The sequence below is a fragment of the Diuraphis noxia genome, unplaced genomic scaffold (assembly GCF_037042655.1).
Source record: "Diuraphis noxia isolate RWA-SAM2 unplaced genomic scaffold, SU_Dnox_SAM2 contig0003, whole genome shotgun sequence".
NCBI classification, from domain to species: Eukaryota; Metazoa; Arthropoda; class Insecta; order Hemiptera; family Aphididae; genus Diuraphis; species Diuraphis noxia.
The window spans coordinates 22,308,799-22,328,956 of record NW_028301713.1 but is presented as its reverse complement, the minus strand read 5'-3'; the positions used below and the strand labels follow the sequence as shown (position 1 = coordinate 22,328,956).

The 20,158-nt window shown below is 27.7% G+C and overlaps 1 protein-coding gene across 1 annotated transcript in view; it reads left to right on the top strand.

Moving 5' to 3' along the window:
- The window catches only part of mspo (M-spondin), a 161,411-nt gene that overhangs the window by 122,810 nt on the left and 18,443 nt on the right, over window positions 1–20,158 (top strand). Inside the window, exon 2 of the mRNA XM_089222453.1 lies at window positions 14,003–14,247. Within this exon, the coding sequence (XP_089078579.1) occupies window positions 14,003–14,247 (245 nt within the window). The remainder of the gene's footprint in view (window positions 1–14,002; window positions 14,248–20,158) is intronic.

Genomic DNA, 20,158 nt, shown 5'->3' with positions numbered 1-20,158 from the left:
TCTCATTTTGAAATATGTAGCTTAAGCATATACATCTTTATTCTTAGCCGCCAAAATTGCTCGCTTACTCAACCATTCATTATTTTTGTGGTTAGTAATGACGTTTTGGAATACTTTGTTGATGAGTTCGTCTTTCGATGAGACAATTACAGAAATTAGGAGGAAATCAAATCAAATCGCTCGATTCGTCGACAGGTATTCGACCATTATCGATAGTCAACAATTTCTTAAAGAAATCTTCAGCAGATATATCAATCAGCAATGCAACTCTCATATTTATTGTCAGCTGAAGTTTCTTGACCAACGACATTTTTACCGTAACCTGACAACAACGGGTAATTCAACTAGTAATTATAAATTAGCGATTTTACGGCTGTTATTGGCATCATTATCAATTTAATTTTAACCTTTTGTTATACCATATCAGTTGCATTTTATTATAGCACGTTTTTGGTCACGCCCCATGGGAACAGAATGAAAAGTATCGTATGTTCATCTTCTGGTTCTAAGCTACCTCCCCACCAATTTTCAGTCAAATCGGTTCAGCAGTTCTTGAGATATGAATTATGTAACTAGCAGGACTTATTTTTATATATAGCGTGATCACGATTTAAGGTAACACTAAATATCTCAGGAAACTTTAATTAACTCTATTAATTAAATTAAATGTATAACAAATATTTATACTGATGATACTAATATTAATATTATAATAAAAAATAAAATAATTAAAATGTATTAATTAAATTAAACTATATTAAGACGTCTTCATATTTCTGGATATTTGAGTAGGTACAGTGGTTTATACAGATGCCAGATCCACCTGTTAATCTTTAGGATTTAAAACCAAAATACAAGTAGCATGTGATAGTGGTATTTTAAGTGAGGATTAAAGCAAGGTGGAAACTGACTGAATTGTTGTGTCTTGAATCATGTTTAGAACATATAAGTAATGGCGAAAACTTAAAACAATTCATAAGATAAATTTATTAAATAAATTGTATTTTTTACTATAATATTGATATTACTATTATCAGTATAAATATTTTGTTTTATCTTTAATTAGTAAAATTAACGAAATATCATATTATACTAAAAATAATGTTTTATTATTTCACACTTACGTTTAAAAAAAATTATATTTTTTGGCTGACAGGCATGTCAAATGAAATGGGTTTACAACAAAAAGAAAAATTAGAACAGAGAAAATTTTATGGAGTTTTTTTGTTGACCATTATTTCAATCATTGCTCGCCTGAAGAGCGAAACAAGCCTGAGAGATTGAGAGAGGTAGTAAGAGAAATATGGGCTCCATGACATTGTCGCTTTATTTATGTGAATCCAATTGGGCGTGTTAAAAATATTACCATCAGTTTTTCTATCGTATGCTTGTGAAAACATACAAACTTACGCAATCACGCATATATGCACACCAACACAATCATATACAGACATGATATACATTCACTAACACATACAAATGCACGTGCATTTTCTCTTTACCCATTTGACGTTGTTATTATAGCGCTCGTAAATTTTTCTCAGTTTGATACCTATATATTTAAATCAACCCTTTTAGTAGGTATTACATTCAGTACCACTCGAGTATTTTTTTAAAACTTATTCAACAAAAATAATATTATTAAACTATATACATTTACAGGAACAGGATGGCTCACCATGTTTTTCCGTTTTTTCATTTCTCTATTACATCAATACAGGAAATCACAAAGAGGCTTCCTGTATATTGTATACTTCCTTACCTACAACACTGTGTATAATATTAGTTCACCAAGTCCCTACAGTAAATAAATAATGTCTCCATCAGAATTCATATTTAAAACACTGCCCATACATAACATAATGCAATTTAGCATTTATTAATATCATCTAATTCAATTGCTTTCAATCAATTACTTTTACTTAGTATTAAAAATCATAATAATTACGAACTGATATCAGCAATAAATAAGAAAATTATTAAGTGCGTTGCGTTAAATAATTTAAAAAATAATAAAGTTGTTAAGTTAATAAGCGTATTACCTATTAGTTAACCACTCAGAAAAACTTTTATACTAACGGTTTTAAATATATTATGAAAAAGTGAATTAATAATTCTTTTTTCAGAAACTAAATTTAATATATTAAATTTAATACTTAGTTAATGAGGAGGAGAATGTATAAATTAAGAACAAATGGTATAATTTGTTGCGAACCAAGCATAATGAAATAAAATATGAAGCTAATAAATAATATATTATGAAATTGCATTTAACACGTAATTTTTTGTATAATTTACCATCGGTATTATAAAAATACAGCATTTTTAATTGTTACGCAATCGATGTAGTAATAGTATGTAGTACCTAAGTATGTTACTATGTTCATAGATAACTCTCATTGATGTTAAGTGAACGATTGTAATTTGTTGTCCTTGTGTGTTCAAAAGGCAAGAGGTAAAGTGCGGTAATTCAAATAATAAACCTTGAGTGACGAATCCATAACATACTATCAATAAAAAGTGTTTAATGTACGGTGTTGTTATGTTATAATATGATTTGAGTATCAATGAATTATTTAACTAATATATAGATAAAAATAAATAATCTAAATAATATATCCCTAAACCACGTCAATCACATCGGAATACATATGATTAGATACATTTTCATATATATTTTTTAAATAGATATATTTTTGGATCGGTATAACTTTTTTCTGATCTATGTTCATAAAACTTTGTTTATTGGCATAGAAAAATAAGTTACTAAAATAGATAAATAAATAAATTACGACATAATATAATATGCTAACAGAAAATTTTCACTCTGAATCGTTTTTTATTTAGATATAATAAATCATTATATAATTGAATTCAAATTAAACACCTAATGTACACCTATAACAAAGTGGCATCCACTTGTCAAACTTTTGTTTTGTTTTATTAATTCGTATTATTTGTATGATTATTTACCAAATTTGTACAACTCGATTTTGTAAACACAAAAAAACTTGGGAATGGTGGGAAAAAAACGTTATTAGGTAACTTAAATCATTGATGCTAGGCTGGTGTTTTGGCCCATAAATTAGTACATCTGCTGCAAGTATACATGGGTGCTTTAGAAGTATAATAATATAATTGTATGTATTTATAATTATCCATAATTTATATCAAAATATGTAACTATTTTTTGTTATGTTTTTTTCATATGTCGATAAATATATATTATTTATATATTTATTTATTATTTATTATATTATGATATGTACACCAAATTATTATTAAGACATAATTAAATAATTTTAACGTGCATAGATTATTATTTGCTGATTTGGATCGAATAACCATAACTAAACGATGGAAGTACAACGATTAAATAGTAAATGCATTGTATTGAAAATCAATAAAGGTTATAATATTATAAGCCCAAAAATATTCCATCTAATTAGCTGGTTTCTATAACTATTTGATAACTTACAATTATATTAATCCGTGTGCCGAATACTAAAAGTTTTTTACTTAGCAATAATATAAAATTACTATATGCCTCTATTTCGCTAATATAAATGTCAGATACGTTAAAAAAATATGTAGAGTGACAAATTAGGTATACATATTATATCTAATGTTATATGAATAAATCAGACCTATTGAATATAATCCAAACGCATAGTATATTAGAATTTTTGTTTATGAGACATCGATTCACTAACAAATGCAGTCTTGTAAAGTATTCGAATACAAGTATTTGAATACTTATATTTAAATACTTTTTGAAGTAATTATTGGTATTCTAAATACAATTTTTTGAAAGTATTTTTTAAGTATTCTGAATACTTTTTAAAAGTATTTTTAACAATCTGTAAATACTTGTATTTAAATACCACAAAGTCCGTTTTATTAATTATTATTTTTCACAACGATTTGACACAAATAAAAATAATATAGTATTTGTTGAAATAATATTATAATCGTGGCTTGGTGAGGCGCGGTCGTACGCTCAATCTGCGAAAACGCACTGAGCGTAATACGTACCGGCCGCAGTTGCTAGCTCCCGGATGGGTGACCACCCGGGATTTTTAGCAACATATCCTTGCCACACATACACAAACTCGTGTTACAACCCTATCCACTTAAAACCCTACAAACAAATATACAAAAATAACCCCTAACGTACCACCCCACACACAATGGCCTATGTTGCCGCGGGTTCTCCTTACAAAAAAAAAAAAAATATATTATAATCATAATAATTCTCTATGCTTATAGTTGGTACTTCCAAGAATAATTTGTTGTATTACAGTTATTTAAAAAAATAATAACATTTAATAATATAAATATAATAAACCTATAGATTCCTAGAATATCATTTATACAATTATACCAAATTACTGATGAGGTACCTATAATATTAATATTATTCACTAATTGTTGATAAATCTAAAATAAATAATAAAATAATAAGATATTACTAGGTATATTACTCTATTAGACAAATAGATAATGTAGGTATACGATATACCAGTATACAGTATGCCTAAATCACATTATTATCGTTTAGTGTTTATTTTCATTCCGTTTTACCGTTTGATGTTAATGTAGAATACCGATTAATTTAATTAACTGAATGCCTGAATAGGTACCTATTAATTATTATTTATTATACATAAATTTGGTCAAAAATAACAAAATAATAATATAAATAATTATGCAATGGTTATTATTTATTCTGTAATTATTACAATTGGTAATAATCTTTTCCTCTAAATAGTCATGTTATTGTATTTTTTTAAATAGTTGAAAATTTAAATCTATGGTGAGTAGTAACATAATAGGTATAGGTACCTACACTGATATACAATCAGTGGCGTAGATATGATTTTTTTCTGGTGGGGTATTGACTATTGGCTTTAAAATTATTATATATTATACAATTTAAAAAAAAATACTTGTATTTGTATTCAAATACTTTGTGAGTATTCGTAAAATACATTTTTATAATAGTATTTTAAAAGTATTTTTAATACTATTTTATTCGAATACTAGTATTAGTATTTTAATACTTTTTTTAAAATATTTTTTACAAGACTGAACAAATGTGTCTATCAATCACGCTTTTGTCTTTATTATAGTTGATAAAATATTTTATTTATTTTCAAACAGTCACCGTGAAGTAGAATGAAAAGTTTTGAATGAAATATATTCACTACAGATATCATTTAGGCATCAAAAGTTGAAACTTCGTAAACAAAGGCAGTTTTTTCCCTTTCTTCTGTACTACGCCTTGAGATATTGCTAGAAAACTATTCGAACCACTAAGAGAATAAATTTTTCCAAAGAAAACAAAACTTCCATTTATTACTGTTCAAATTTTGGATGCAATGGACATATTCGGTAAACCACACACTTGGCTCATGATTTACATTGATACGTTTATATAAGTACCTGAATGCATATTAACAATTCAAAATAGTTAGGTAAAATATTAAATTTAAGTTTAAAAAGGAAATTAAAAAAAAAAAAAATAGTTAAATAAGGATTTGGCTCGATATTATGTTAACCAATGTTGTTATGATACAACTATAATGTTAATAATTCACTGTATCTAACATAATTATTATGAATTATTACTACTAGGTATTCTATTTTATAATGATTTAATAACAATTCCCGTTTATATCAAACTAATACCATTATATATGTATGTACCTATTTAAAATTGAAAACTTCACATCTACTACTTACTTATAGTACTAAATTATATTTAGAAAATAATTTTTATCATTATTTGACATATTAATCTAATAACATTATTTTTCCATGTAATTTTTACGATTGTGGGGGGAGAGGTCTAACCTAAACAGCATGAACATCCGTATTCAGTTACCTACATATTTTGTAATATGTTTCAATAGGAACTATTTTTTCTTCAAATTTTTATTTAACTTAACTTTTTCGGTGTCACAAACTATATTGCATCATTTACCACTACCCTATAATTTTGGCTTATAATGTAATTATATTATTCATTATTAATAAAACAAAACAATATTATATTAAGCGAAAAATGCATAAGATTAAGTTAGGTTAGGTTAGGCTAGGTTTATTTTGGTATACGATTTGTAAGTGAGTGTGCTATTTATTTGTTTGTTCACAAAAAAAAATAATAATAATAAAAAATAATTACTATAATAAAGTCTATTATCAAATTTTGAATTCGTGAGTGTGTGTGAGAGTACAGTGCATATAGTGCCATAAATCATCACAGAATCACCCCTCTAATTTGGATGCGTTTATTAAACACAAATTTATTAACATTGGAAACAATTGTGTTTTGTTTTCAGCGTTTCCGAGCCAATAACGGTCAACCGAGGAGAAATATTATAAAAACTGAATGGAGTTATGTGCATTGGGTGTGGATAGAGGGGTGGTTCAGAGTGTGTGTGCCACGTGGATTTCTGGCAGAGGTAGTGGGAGGGATATGTGAAGAGTGAGGCAGGGGGTTTATGAACGCGGAGATTCGATAAAAACTCAGTATGGTCGACCACAAAGTATGCGCGCGGGGTTGGTTTAGAAATATATATTAGCCTGGGAAGCTCCATAAATCAACGAATGTTGCTGACAGTTTTGAGCCACAAAGGCCTTCTGTTTCATTCATTTATCAACATTATTATCGTATACATAAAACAGTGCATATGTATTTATAGCCATTCACCCTCCTTCTCACCCTTCATGACGTAACTGAGTACCTAGTAACTATTTCGTTGTTTCAGAAAATCATTCGAATTATAATAATATTATCTAATTATAGTGTTATGTGTTTATCATTAAAAACTTTAAATTTAGGCTAATAACATATCATTCATATTAAATGTATTATTTTTATATATCATTGCGTTTAATGACTGTATATGATAATATTATCATTTTAACTAAATTTTCCAATAGATAAACTATATAATTCCATATTAAAATATTATACGTCATTCGCATATATTATTCAATAGTTAATTTTTTTTTTTTTTTTATATATATATAATAAGACATTCCTAGCCCAGGGGTCTCCAAACTTTTTTTACGGCGGGCCAAATTTGATATACGCTTTGGCATCGCGGGCCAACATTTTTAGAAATGTGTTGTCTAAAAATAAAAATATGTGTGATTGACGAGTTTATCTATTATTAGTTAGTATTAGTGTATAAGTATAACTATTATAAGTTGTTATGAATAATACCCACCAAAAGAAAATTTTATAAATTCTTTTTATTTTATTAATCAATTCAATAAAAAATAAATTAAAAACAATGAAAAATAATATATTATTTTTAAAACATTAATTAGCTTGGCGGGCCGGATCCGGCCGGCGGGCAGTAGGTTGGAGACCCCTGTCCTAGTCTATAAGGCTATCTACATCTATGGATAAATAACATAATTTTTTTTTTGACTAATTTTAACATGATATAAATATTTACAATTACAATTAAGAGCGATAATTACAGTAGTGACTAGTTATTTAATAGCATTATCGAATAAGATCGTGCGGGCGACCGCGTTTTAGTCGTCTTTCAATAGTTAAATAAAATTCGTAATATAATTCAATAATAAATTTCAAAACGTACTACTCATTAATTAAGAAAATGCATTATCGTCATAAGTATAATCATACATAAAAGCAATCGGAAAATCTGTTCACTCTATCATTAACCATGTTGTAACGTGAGTCATGTCTTTAAATTCAAAGATAACCCCCTAGTTATCAATATGTTTAAAAACAACGATCTATAACTAAATTTGTTAAACTAAGTTGATAACTTCTAAAACTAATTAAGATTTACTAAATACTCGTGTATATATTTTTTCTTTAAAAATATTTGCTTTTAAATTCTTAAATAATAATGTATACAATTTTTGAGGCTGGTAGCAATCACAAAAAAGGTTTGTATAATACTTATAGTAGAACCACTATAATCAATATTAATCCTATATAGTTTTCTACTCTTTTTAGTTTTTTAAATAAAAGTAAAATTGCATATTGTTTGGAGGATTAATACCTAATCAAGGTAACAGCATAAAAAAATGTTGTGGTTTATTTATTGTGATTGAGCGATAATGAGCGATCTATATTATATATTTTTTCTCTGTTATTGTCACTTTACAATATTATGATGTGCATATTCATTGAATTGAATCTTAGATATCTCAATGACATATGCACTTGTGTTTATTTTGAATAACCGAATTGTTCTATGTAGCCTGTACCAAAATTATTATCGGAGTGACTTATGTTCTTTAATATAAAAATAAGGTAAACCAGTATTTTTTTCTTTACATATACATAGGTTTAGTTATTATAGTCGTTTTTTTTCTTTATATTTTTACAAAACGTTACGGATTATGGGTTTGTACTAACCTTGCGGTCATTTCACCCCCCGTGAGGCCATAACCTCTCATTTGACTGCTTGATGCCTCACAGTTAAATGACAAATGTACTTTTTATGGCGCACTGGGACAATCCCCCAATTTGACGTCTCACATAATTGTTTGTGTGTGTGTGTGGAGCAAGTTCCGGGTTCATTTTCCTATCGTGCATCGTTTTTCTTTCCTTGGTGAGGAAGTCCAGGGGGAGATCACTGCGATTACCCCAATTGAGTTTTTTGATGTGGTACAGTATGTTGAGGCCATTTTCAGACATATGCGCTTCTGCGCCTTGTAAAAGACTTCCCATCCCGTGGCACTCATGTCCTCCATCCATATCGACGAGCCATATAGTAAGATGGAGTGGGCCACGTTGCTCAGCAATTCCCGCTTGGTTTGCCTTGCTGCACTAATGCTCGGTTAGCAGCAACAGTCTTGACGTACTCCGTGAACCTCCATCAATGGTCTATGTGGACACCCAACTATTTAATGCATTTAAAAACACAAAATGTCCATTTATCGTTATGTTTATGCCGTTGTGCATGGAGCTGCTTAAGTTTTATTGAATTCCCTGCCCTGGTGACTATTTCAACGTCATCAGCAAATACTAGGTACATTACGCCTGCCGGCAGGTGCGTTTGCAGGTGGCCGTCGTACAGTATATCTTTAGGTACCAAACCTAACTTGATCTTAGATATAGTTATTACACATATAGATAAAAAACAATGTATCTACTCATTTAAGCCTAACGCCGTGTTCTACGTGAATCCAACAAACACGACAAAAAATTAAGCTGTTTGTATTTCATTGCATCGTATTTAGTTTTGTTTACATTTGGTCACAATAGATATTGCACATACTTATCGCACTCGCCGCATTCATATAGGACACAGCGTAAGCTTGCGGGGGAATAGAGAGTTAATAATCGCATGTAATACCTAATTTGTTAAAATAAAAATAAAATTGAATGTATAGATATTTTTATTTAAAATGATAAGAAAAAGACAGAGCTTTCAACAAATGTAAATATAAATATGATTAACATTAATAACACTCACTTTAAATTTAAATAAAAAAACAAAACAAAACTCACTAATATACAGATTTGAAGTATTTTAATGGATGAACTCTCAAATATGTGTTATTCATTTTTAATGAGTAGGTACCTATACTAATAAGTTTTTTTGTTTACATTTTTTTTAACACATTATTTTAATTTGATCGGAGAAATTTTAAAAAGTTTTATTTGGCACCTCTCCATACTAAACAGCCATATTGAAAAAGAGATTGATAAATGGAAAAATAAATGGTATGTCAAGTTTTTAATGATAAAATATCTTTAAGGTTCAAAAATCTGTAGGATGAACATTCTTGTTGATATGTAAGTTCCACTTCAATTTTTATCGAAAATATTACCTAAATAATGCATTTTTTTAAATTTGATTAATTTATATACAACTTTGCATATTGCAAATAAATTTATTTTTGTAATTATGAATTACTAAAAGAAACTGCGTCATTAATATGCTTATTAATTATTCATTATTGAGGACTTAATGTACGTTCTTTTATCAGAATTCTTAATTTTAAGTCCAGTTTACTTTTATATTTATACGTTAAATTTAAACCTTTTGTTGCTACAAGGTGAACTATATTGATATGTTTTAGTACTTTTTCCTGATACGAAAAATGGTTGAACGGTTTCCGACGTAATAATACGATATGAAGAACTAAATTAGTCTATTAGATTGATTTGGTATCGAGTATCTACGTGGTTTTGTTGGCCCTACGCCAAGGAAAACGTTGCCCAGTTGGCTCGAATATAGGAATCAAAACTCCAAACCCTTAAAGTACCGTTCTTATATATCATTAAATCCCATGAAACATAATAATCAAATAAATATAATTCTTAATTTTTGTATTTACATTTAATGACATTTATGTTCTATGTGAATTTTAGGTTCTGAATAGAGCGATGAATGTATTGATTTTACATGAATTGTGTGTTACTTTTATACAAATAAAAATACTCAAGCCTTTTTTGGAAATAAAAAAAAAACACTTCTGATGACATATGATACTGAAATTAGAACTAAAATACTCAGAATGTGTGCTCTCATTTGAAAATATTTTATTATATTTATTTTTATTTATCCTATTGTGACTACTGTAGTTATTTATTTTAGCTATTGTAAATATAGGTTTTTATGGATGATATAATTCAAAATATGAAAGATAAAATTATAAAGATTGAGATAAAATACAAAAAAATAAAAATAATATAACAAAACTTAAAAAATTATGTCACAAATATAAGTTTAGCATGAACGTTGGAAATGTGAAGTCGTTATAATTGTAGTATTATAATTATAACATATAGTAGATACACTAAAATATTGATCAATGAATTGGTTTACATTTTTACAAAAAATAAATACACAATAATGTTAACCACTTTAAAAACGTATAATTTTGTTTACTAGTGGAATTCATGGATAAGTCCAATTATCTCAAAATGAGAAGATATATAAAATACTGTGCATTAAGAAGACGCTATACACCCGCATGTGTTGTCCCCGTATTACAAGATGTGTATAAACATAGCGAATTTTACGCTCAGCAGATCACGTTTAGCTCCGTTAGTTTTAAATTAGAGTGAGTTGACCTCTTATAAAAATTAAAGGTAACATTATTATGGAAGACTTCTCGTAGGCTTTTTATTATATTTTAATTTTAAAGCGAATTGTGAGTGTTTTGATATACTTATATACAATTTACAATTTTAAAATACTCATAATTCGATTTAAAATAAAAATATAATAAAAAACCTACGAGAAGACCTCCATAATAATGTTACCTTTAATTTTTATAAGAGGTCAACTCACTCTAATTTTAAACTAACGGAGCTAAACGTGATCTGCTGAGCGTAAAATTCGCTATGTTTATACACTTGTAAGACAGAGACAACACATGCGGGTATAGCGTCCTCTTAAAGGATATTGAAAACAAAGTTTACCAAACAAATTAAAATCACTCGCTTAAAAATATATCATATTTTATACATTTACCTATCCAAGCTATTATCTAAAAACTCTAAAAAATCTAAAAAAATAATTATCCAAAACATTATCTAAAAAAAAAAAAAAAAATAGTTTATCATGAATTATTAAACAATACTTTTAATATAATAATTACTATTAGCATAATATTAATATATTAGTAATTAGTAATAATATTAGGTACCTGATTGCGTAAAATAATATCAAATATTATTTGAATCCAAATATCACAACGATAAAACTTATAACTTTTACGTACGACTATTTTGTCTGCTCACCACTCCTGTTTCAAACGAGTAGAAGACTAAAAAGATCTAATTAAAAACGCAATGACATGCATCACTGATTTTAACTTAATCAATTAAAGTAAAATATTATACGCAATAAACAACCTTTAAAATGGACATTGTTAATACAACGTTGTTGTAAAATAATAAAATATATAAAATTCAACTTCAACAATAAACCACTGAAATTAAATAACATTTACTTTTAAGTATATATATCATAACATGTACTGTTTTGTAATATACTTCGTATTATATGCTAGTTTTTTAAATGTTTTATAGCTAAAAGCTGAATTATTAACCTTCTTATTTTTTTTTATAATATTATAATAGCAATAGATAACTATACTTAACCTGGAAGATTTCTCTTCTGTATAGTAAGTTTCGAAAGTACCACGTTTACTTGTCATTCAAGTAGTGGTAGCATTACAGTTAAATATTAAATATTATGTATAATGTATATTTAGTCAAATATGTGTTAAATATGAATTGAATAATAAATCATTACATACAAAAATTAACTTTGAACAGAGAGTGTCGGACACTATTTCTAAAGACTTATATTTATATGTTATCTATTTTAATTACTATATATTGCATGTTTAAAAAATAATTTTTATAAATTAAAACATATCATTAGAAGGAAATGAATAGGGTTATTGTGGTATAAATAGTTTGAAATTAGTCTGTGTTTTGAATTTTTTTTAAAATTATACTATTTGATTTTCAACACAATAAGTAAAATAATGTGAAGAAAAATCGCTATTTTTGTTCAATATCCAATTTTATCAAAATTGAAAACTTAAATTAAAAAATTTTCTTTTTTTAATATCTCAGCTAATCTAAAGTTTTAGAATAATATAAGACTAACTTGTAATACAATTTATATTGTGATTATGAATTGTTTCAACAAGTTTAAAATATTTGTCGATTGAATTACCAAAAAGTGAAAGGTGTTAAATAACGTTATCGTTTCTGACTCTAAAATATATATGAAATACGTATTGTTATAGATTTTACACACAACATACAATAAAACGTAAGCACCAATTAAATACTAAAATAATGACTGATTTATTATAAAATTGGTTAGGTATATAGTTACAAATTGTTAATCTAACACTGGTCATACTACGACTGACTGAATTCCTGTGTGTTATGGTGACGGAGGCTCTTGTCACATAAAAATCCCTTATTCAGCGGATTCCAGGGTAGCAGCGCGTCGTCCGACATACACTCTGCATTATGATTGTAATAATACAATTCTATATATTATGTTAATAATATATTATATAGATATATAAAAATCAAATATGTAATATTCAGGGGTTCTCTAGTACCTATATAGGTAGGAGTAAGAAAACACCCTCATTAAACCCAATAATTCAATAATCCGTTCATCGGATCACAAACGGCTCCCATCAAAAAAGGATATACAAACAGGTAAATTCTCAAATGGCTTCCATTGAAAAAAATGTACAAACAGGTTTATAATTGTATAATATTGTTCTCTGTAATAATTATTGGACACATTCACGCTTATCTTCCAAAGCAGCCTACATAATTACTGCGCGATGTTGTTATGCCACTCGTAATGTTGTTGTTTAAAGGTATATATGTATACAGTGCCTGTGTTTTATATTATTAAATTTGAAATGTATAAAACAAAATACCAAAAATATAGGATGTATTGAAAAATCTGAAACGCAAATTAAAGCTCAAAGTTGTTTTACTACTACACTGAGATCGAAGAAAAAACTAAAGTTCGTCGAAAAAATCATTTACGAGTTTTAATCAAATAAAATAGCATGTATGGACTATATAAAAAAATTACACCTAATAAATTTACCCGATATATGATTTATTTTTATTTTTTGTTTATACAAAAATTTTTTACATTTTTAAAAATATTTTTTAACGTTAAAAATTAAAAATTAAATATTATACTATAAGCTATTTTTTATACAATTTTAACAATTTACTTAGTGTACGTCAAGAAATTTTTAACCGCACCTCTTTTAAGACAGTTCTATAAGTCTGTATAATGTGGGAAGGAATTTGAGTTATAAAAAACCGGAGCCGTTTAGAAATTCACCTGTTCGTTAGACTTTTTTAACAGGAGCCATTTGAAAATTGACTTTTTTGTAAAACTGGAGTCGTTTAAAGAAACGGGAGCCGAATGGGCTACCACAAATCCGTTAACTATATTATATCCTAATTATATGTATTTCATTTTTTTAGGTAGATCGCATTCCAGAGATTATACCATGTTTCGGGAAGGCACACCAGCATCTGAAAGTGTTCGTATGTTTGCCAAGACCGGACGCAGTGATAAATTGGACGATGGTGGCGGTGATGGGTTGAATGGAGGAATTGTTGGTAGAGCAGTTGAAGATAAAGTATTGAATACTTTTGTGGCTCCCAGCGTTTCGACAGGAGCCTCTTGGACTCAATCACAGTTCTTCGTGGACGGAAACCATTCTAGAGTTAGTAATTTTATATTTAGTAGTGACTAATTTCTTATAACTTTAAAATAAAATAAACTTAAATATTTTATGGTTATAAAATTATTAATTACAATCACGGTTCTGGAAAAATTAAATTAGGCCAGAAAATAGATTTACTTGTATTTAGATATTTCTTAAAAATTTCATAACGTATAAATTTGAATAAGAATAAAATACGTCATGTAATTTGTGATAATACATATAGAAGAATAAATTATAATGTTAGTTAAAATTGACCAAACCTAACTAATGAAGAGTATCTTGTAAGTTTATCACTAAACATTATAAAGGTTAGGTAACCTAACCTATCCTAACCAGTATCATTTTTAATAATTAACTTTCAAGATACCTACTATTCATAAAATAGTAATGAACAACCTAAAAGTTCCAATATTCCTTAAATCCATTGTTAACCTATAGAAGCAAATCAGAAACCTAACCTTAACCAAACTCATAACAATTCTCTATTCATTAGAATTGTTTTATAATATTTCTAGAAATTTTACATTCTATTATTTAACAATAAATGTTTATCAAACATCATTAATAATTTTGTGAAAATTATAACTTATATGTTTTTAAGTCCACTGCATTCCTGTAAATTTTAAGGAGTTTTGATTAGGCAATTCTATACTCCTTGCGGTCATGAATCGTTTTTGTATGTGTAGTAAATATTAAATTATGATCCCCACTAATTACCTGTATTATACATATTACGTTACCATATAAACTTGCCATTTATTCATAAAATATTAAAAACAAGTGTATGGACGTGAAATATATATCACAAAACGAGTAGGTATGTATTTACATTTTCATGGAAATATGTAACGTTTATTTATATTATATGTATATTTATTTTTATAAATAAATAATTAATTTAATTGTATTAATTAACAAATATTTATTCGATAATAAATTAATGCTATATTTTGTAAGGTAAATGAACTTTTAGACATCAAATGAATTGTCTAATTCACTTTGTTTTACAATTCGTCGGACATTGTAAATAATTTTATAATTTATAATAAGTGAAAAATATTGATACTTATATTACAATTATTTTTTTGTATAATATATCTTAGTTTATTTTTTAATGTTTGCCTTCAAAAAATAATAATTGATTTTACTCTTATTTTAAAAATTAATATTGCAAGAATTCAAAATTATTTTTCTTACGATTAGTTACTTAATCATAATGACATAATATACTAGAGTTTCAGAATTATTGGAGGAGTCGCCAGTAGGCGTATAAAGTACTGCGGTTAATAGCAGTATACAGTTTTAAATGAAATAAAAAAAAAAAATAAAAGCATTGTACATTTACACCATTTCTACAATTGTTCGAGTGTAAATTCGTTCTTTTTATTTTCATCGAAGTTTCCTTTTTCTCTATCCCTCTACGCTTACTCAACTCGATACATGGAATTTAATTAATTAATTTTCTACTGATTACCCGAGTTTTCCCATCCGTTCTTCTTTTCCTTCCACCAGACATACACCTTTACTTCCGATATCACTCCCAATAACTACTAGTATAATTGACAATCCACAAAATCATTCAGGGGATACCGTAAATTTTACTTACGCTTTATTTTTAAAAAACACAAACATGTATGTCAAAGTATTAATAAAAATAACACTATATTATTTTAATGAATATATAGTATATCTATACAGAATTAGGAGTATAATATAGTATACATGATATAATATTGTTTACAGGCCAGTATTTACAAAAATTGCAGACAGGGGCAACATGAAATTTGCCACCTCCCCCTCCTCCTCCTCAAAAAAAAAAAAAATAATATACTTTACTTTATTGATATTACAAAATTGTAAATAATTACATTAATATAAAATAAAACTCAGTATAGTAATAATTAAAACAATTTTTAAAATGACAAAACAATTCGAAAAATAAAAATGTTCAATCAATGTATAACTTCATGAATTTACGTTTTACATTTTTGACCATTTCAGGCATTTGCCCCTCCGAGCCCTCCTTTAAATACGGGCCTGATTGTTTATATGTGTATGAAAAGATATCGATAGACCTGCTCTAAAAGTCTAAAGAGGTTTATGGTGTCTGACCTCGCTTAGAACATTCCAGAGCATGCTTGTAAATATAAGAAAGTCGCTTAAACATTAAACTGTATTTAAATTGACGTCTTCAGAGATGCATATCTTAATATATTATCCCTGTAAAGTACCTAATAAAATGATCAGTGGCAGATTTAAAGGGGATTGGAAGCCTTTTACTAATTTGTTGACATCTAAATAATTACTCTTAGTCTCTGGCACGTCAATAGTCACAAAAATATAAAATCACTGATATGCCCGATATTCAAAAAAGGTGACTGGAAAAAAATAGAAAATTATAGAGGAATAACACTGGGTATAAGGTATTATCATGAATCAAACTTAAAAGATTGCAATTTATACAGACGAGATAGTAGGTAATTACCAAAGCGGATTCAGAAAAAATAAATCAACTACTGATCACATATTTGTCATAAAACAAATATGTGATAACAAAAGTTACGAGTTCACGAAGGATCTACATATGGTTTTTGTAGATTACAAAAAAAGAATATGATAGCATCAATAGAGAAAAAAGAAAAACTATGGAAAATTCTTAAATACTTTGGTTTACCAACTAAATTAATCAACATGATAAAACTGTGTAACACGAATACCAGCAGCCGAGTCAAGGTGAACAACGAGATGTCTTCTTTTATAATAAATAGTGGATTGAAGCAAGGAGATGCGATGTCACCAGCACTTTTCAATATGGCACTGGAGAGTGTAATTATAAAGATACCGCGAACTGAGACATTAAACCTTGACGAAGAAAATGTCTTACTAGCATATGCAGACGACATAGTGGTTATTGGGAACTCACGAGAAGGTATTCAGAATACTGCTGAAGAACTGATAAAGATCGGAAAAGATAGTGGCTTTACTGGCTTAACAATCAACAGTGAAAAATTAAATACATGATGATAAAGCGAGGAGAGGGTGACTATAATAACCTCCACATGGGAAATAACACCTTTGAATAATTAAAAGAGTTCAAGTTCCTTGGGTCTACTCTAAATAACCAAAACAACATGCATGGAGAGATCAATATCAGATTGGGCGCTGCTAACCGATACCTTTATGCGCTCAAAACCCTCTTTAAATCTAAGCTATTGTCAAGGACGACAAAAGAACATATAAACATCAGTTATATCTGCCCTGTATTGACATATGCATGTGCCACATGGGCAACGACGATAGGTGATGATGAAAAATTACGGCTAATTTCAAACTTTTGGGGGTGGTTTCTGATGTAAAAGTGAATATCCTTTGTGCATTTTAGAGGTAAAAAGTAAACATTTTCCAACAGTTTTCAAAAATTCGAGAAAAACAAAAAAAAAAATGACAGAAAAACGGGAATTTTTACGCAAAACCAGTTTTCGACCAAATCGATTTTTTTTTATATGGCTGTAATTCAAAAACTAGTCACTGTAAAAACTTGAAATTTTCACCAAATGTTTATGTTAGTGTTATCTATATACAGTTTCATTTTCAAAAAAAATCAAATAAGTTAAAATAAATAATTGATTAATTAATTAATTAATAAATTAAATCTTTAAAAAAAAATAATTTAAAAGGATTAAAAATACAACACTAAGTTCTCCGTAAATTTTCCTTCAAGTAACTATAGAGAAAACTTGAAGCATCATTATAGGAAAAATGTTTTGAGCGTTTGAATTTTAAATTTTTATGAAATCGCGTAATGATAACGATTTATCCTCAAACCAGGTATATGTATATCTATGATAATATAAGGTATTATGAATTATGATAACTACATGCAATGTTTTTGGAAAAATAGATTAACCATGCCTTATGCAAAATGCGTCCTAATTGAAAAATAAAATATATGTTCCAAAATAGAATATATGACAATATTTAAATATAATAATTAGAGCGACGATTTGTATGCATTTGCATATTTATTCTGGTTGATCGCATGATATGCTAAGTGAGCACAAAATTTGTTTCATAACATAACGATTTAAAAAATGAAACTTTGTTAGTCGTTAGTGCATATTTTTGCATATTTCGTCATTTTTCTATTTTAAGGGCTTATTTTACAATTTTAATTGCATATTTTACCTTTTAGTGCATATTTCGATTTTTTTTTTATTGGACATTTTTTAAATTTATACTATTTTCAATTGTAATATAAGAAAAAAAAATGATATTTTTATAGTTTCGATTGTTACGATTAATATCAAAATATCAAAATATAGGTAAGTGCATTTATTTTAAGAGACATTTTTGATATAAATTGATTCCTTTTTTATATATAGATTAAAGCTACCTGAAAATAGTGAAAGTGGAAAAAATAAAGAAAAGTGTTCTTAGTATTGTTCAATAATTTTTATTTATAATATATTGTATTAATTAAATGTTCCAAAAATAAATTTTTTTATGCATATTCTTTTATTTTCCATACATATTTAAGATTTTTTAGCGCATATTCGATTGATTTTTAATGCATATAAATCCGCGCTCTAGTTATAACTGTGAAAATCCCGCACTCAACCAGTGTAGCATATGTAAAAATCCCGGACCCAATTCGGATGCTGCTGTAAAAAACACAGTCTAAAACATAAAGAAGTTATAAGGCATTCGGGTTAGGGGAATACCCCCCCCCCCCCCAATTGGATCCACTACTTCCAAACGAATTATATTGATGGTATTGATCATGGTTAGGCAGAAACAAATATTAATCATATAATCTTTAACCCTTTGCCGACCAACGGGACTTTTGAGTCCGCTGTGTATTTTGTCCATTTAAACATAGGTAAAATAAATTAAGTACTATCTGACCATAGTGACTTATAAGTCACTTCATTTTTAATCAATAATGTTCCCGAAAATTTTCTGTGAAATCAATAGATAGCGTTAAATACATCACATAACAAAATAAATATAGTTTAGCCCATAAAATAAATATCGATATTTATATAAATAGCCACAGCGCGAACCAGTATAGATAAGCAATGGGTTTTATTATTATTCTTTTCGTTATAATCCCGAGAAACAGAACGTACCATTGAATATCATTATTATTGTGTATAAATATGTGTTTATTGACAATAATCACAACGGACTTTGAAGTCCCTATGGTCTATTGCGACATTTTTATAGTTTTGACGAATATTCTCAGTCAAGCACTCGCGCGCCAAGTATATTGTTTATACGCATGCTATTTTTTTCGCTCTTGAGTGTTGTTTGTTCATTTATTAATTATTATTTACTCGTTAATTTTTTTAATTTATTTAATTGGTGAAATGACTATAAAACTATAAAATGTCCTACTGTAGTTAATGATTATAATAAATACATGGGGGGAGTAGACAAAGCAGATCAATTACGAGCTCTATATAATATCAATAGAAAATCAAAAAAATGGTGGCATAGATTGTTTTGGGGTGTTATTGATATTATATTTGTCAATTCATTTGTTATTAATAACAAGCTTAGTGAATCAAAATTAACCGTTCTTCAGTTTCGAAGAGCAGTTGCCCAAGGACTAATAACACAAGGTAAATGTGGCCTAAAAAGAACAACGGATATATCTCCAGGGACTTCAAAAGGTAGACCATGTCTACAACCAAGAAGGGGCAAACAGTTGTTTTCAACAACTTCAGATGTGAGGTTAGGGAACTTAGGGGCCCACTGGTTACAATTTAGTAAAACAAGAGGTAGATGTGAAGTGTGCAGCAAAAATAATATAGAATCTAAACCATATACTAAATGTTCTACTTGTAATATTTTTTTTATGTTTAAATGAAAAGAAACCATGTTTTAATGAATATCATTCAAAATA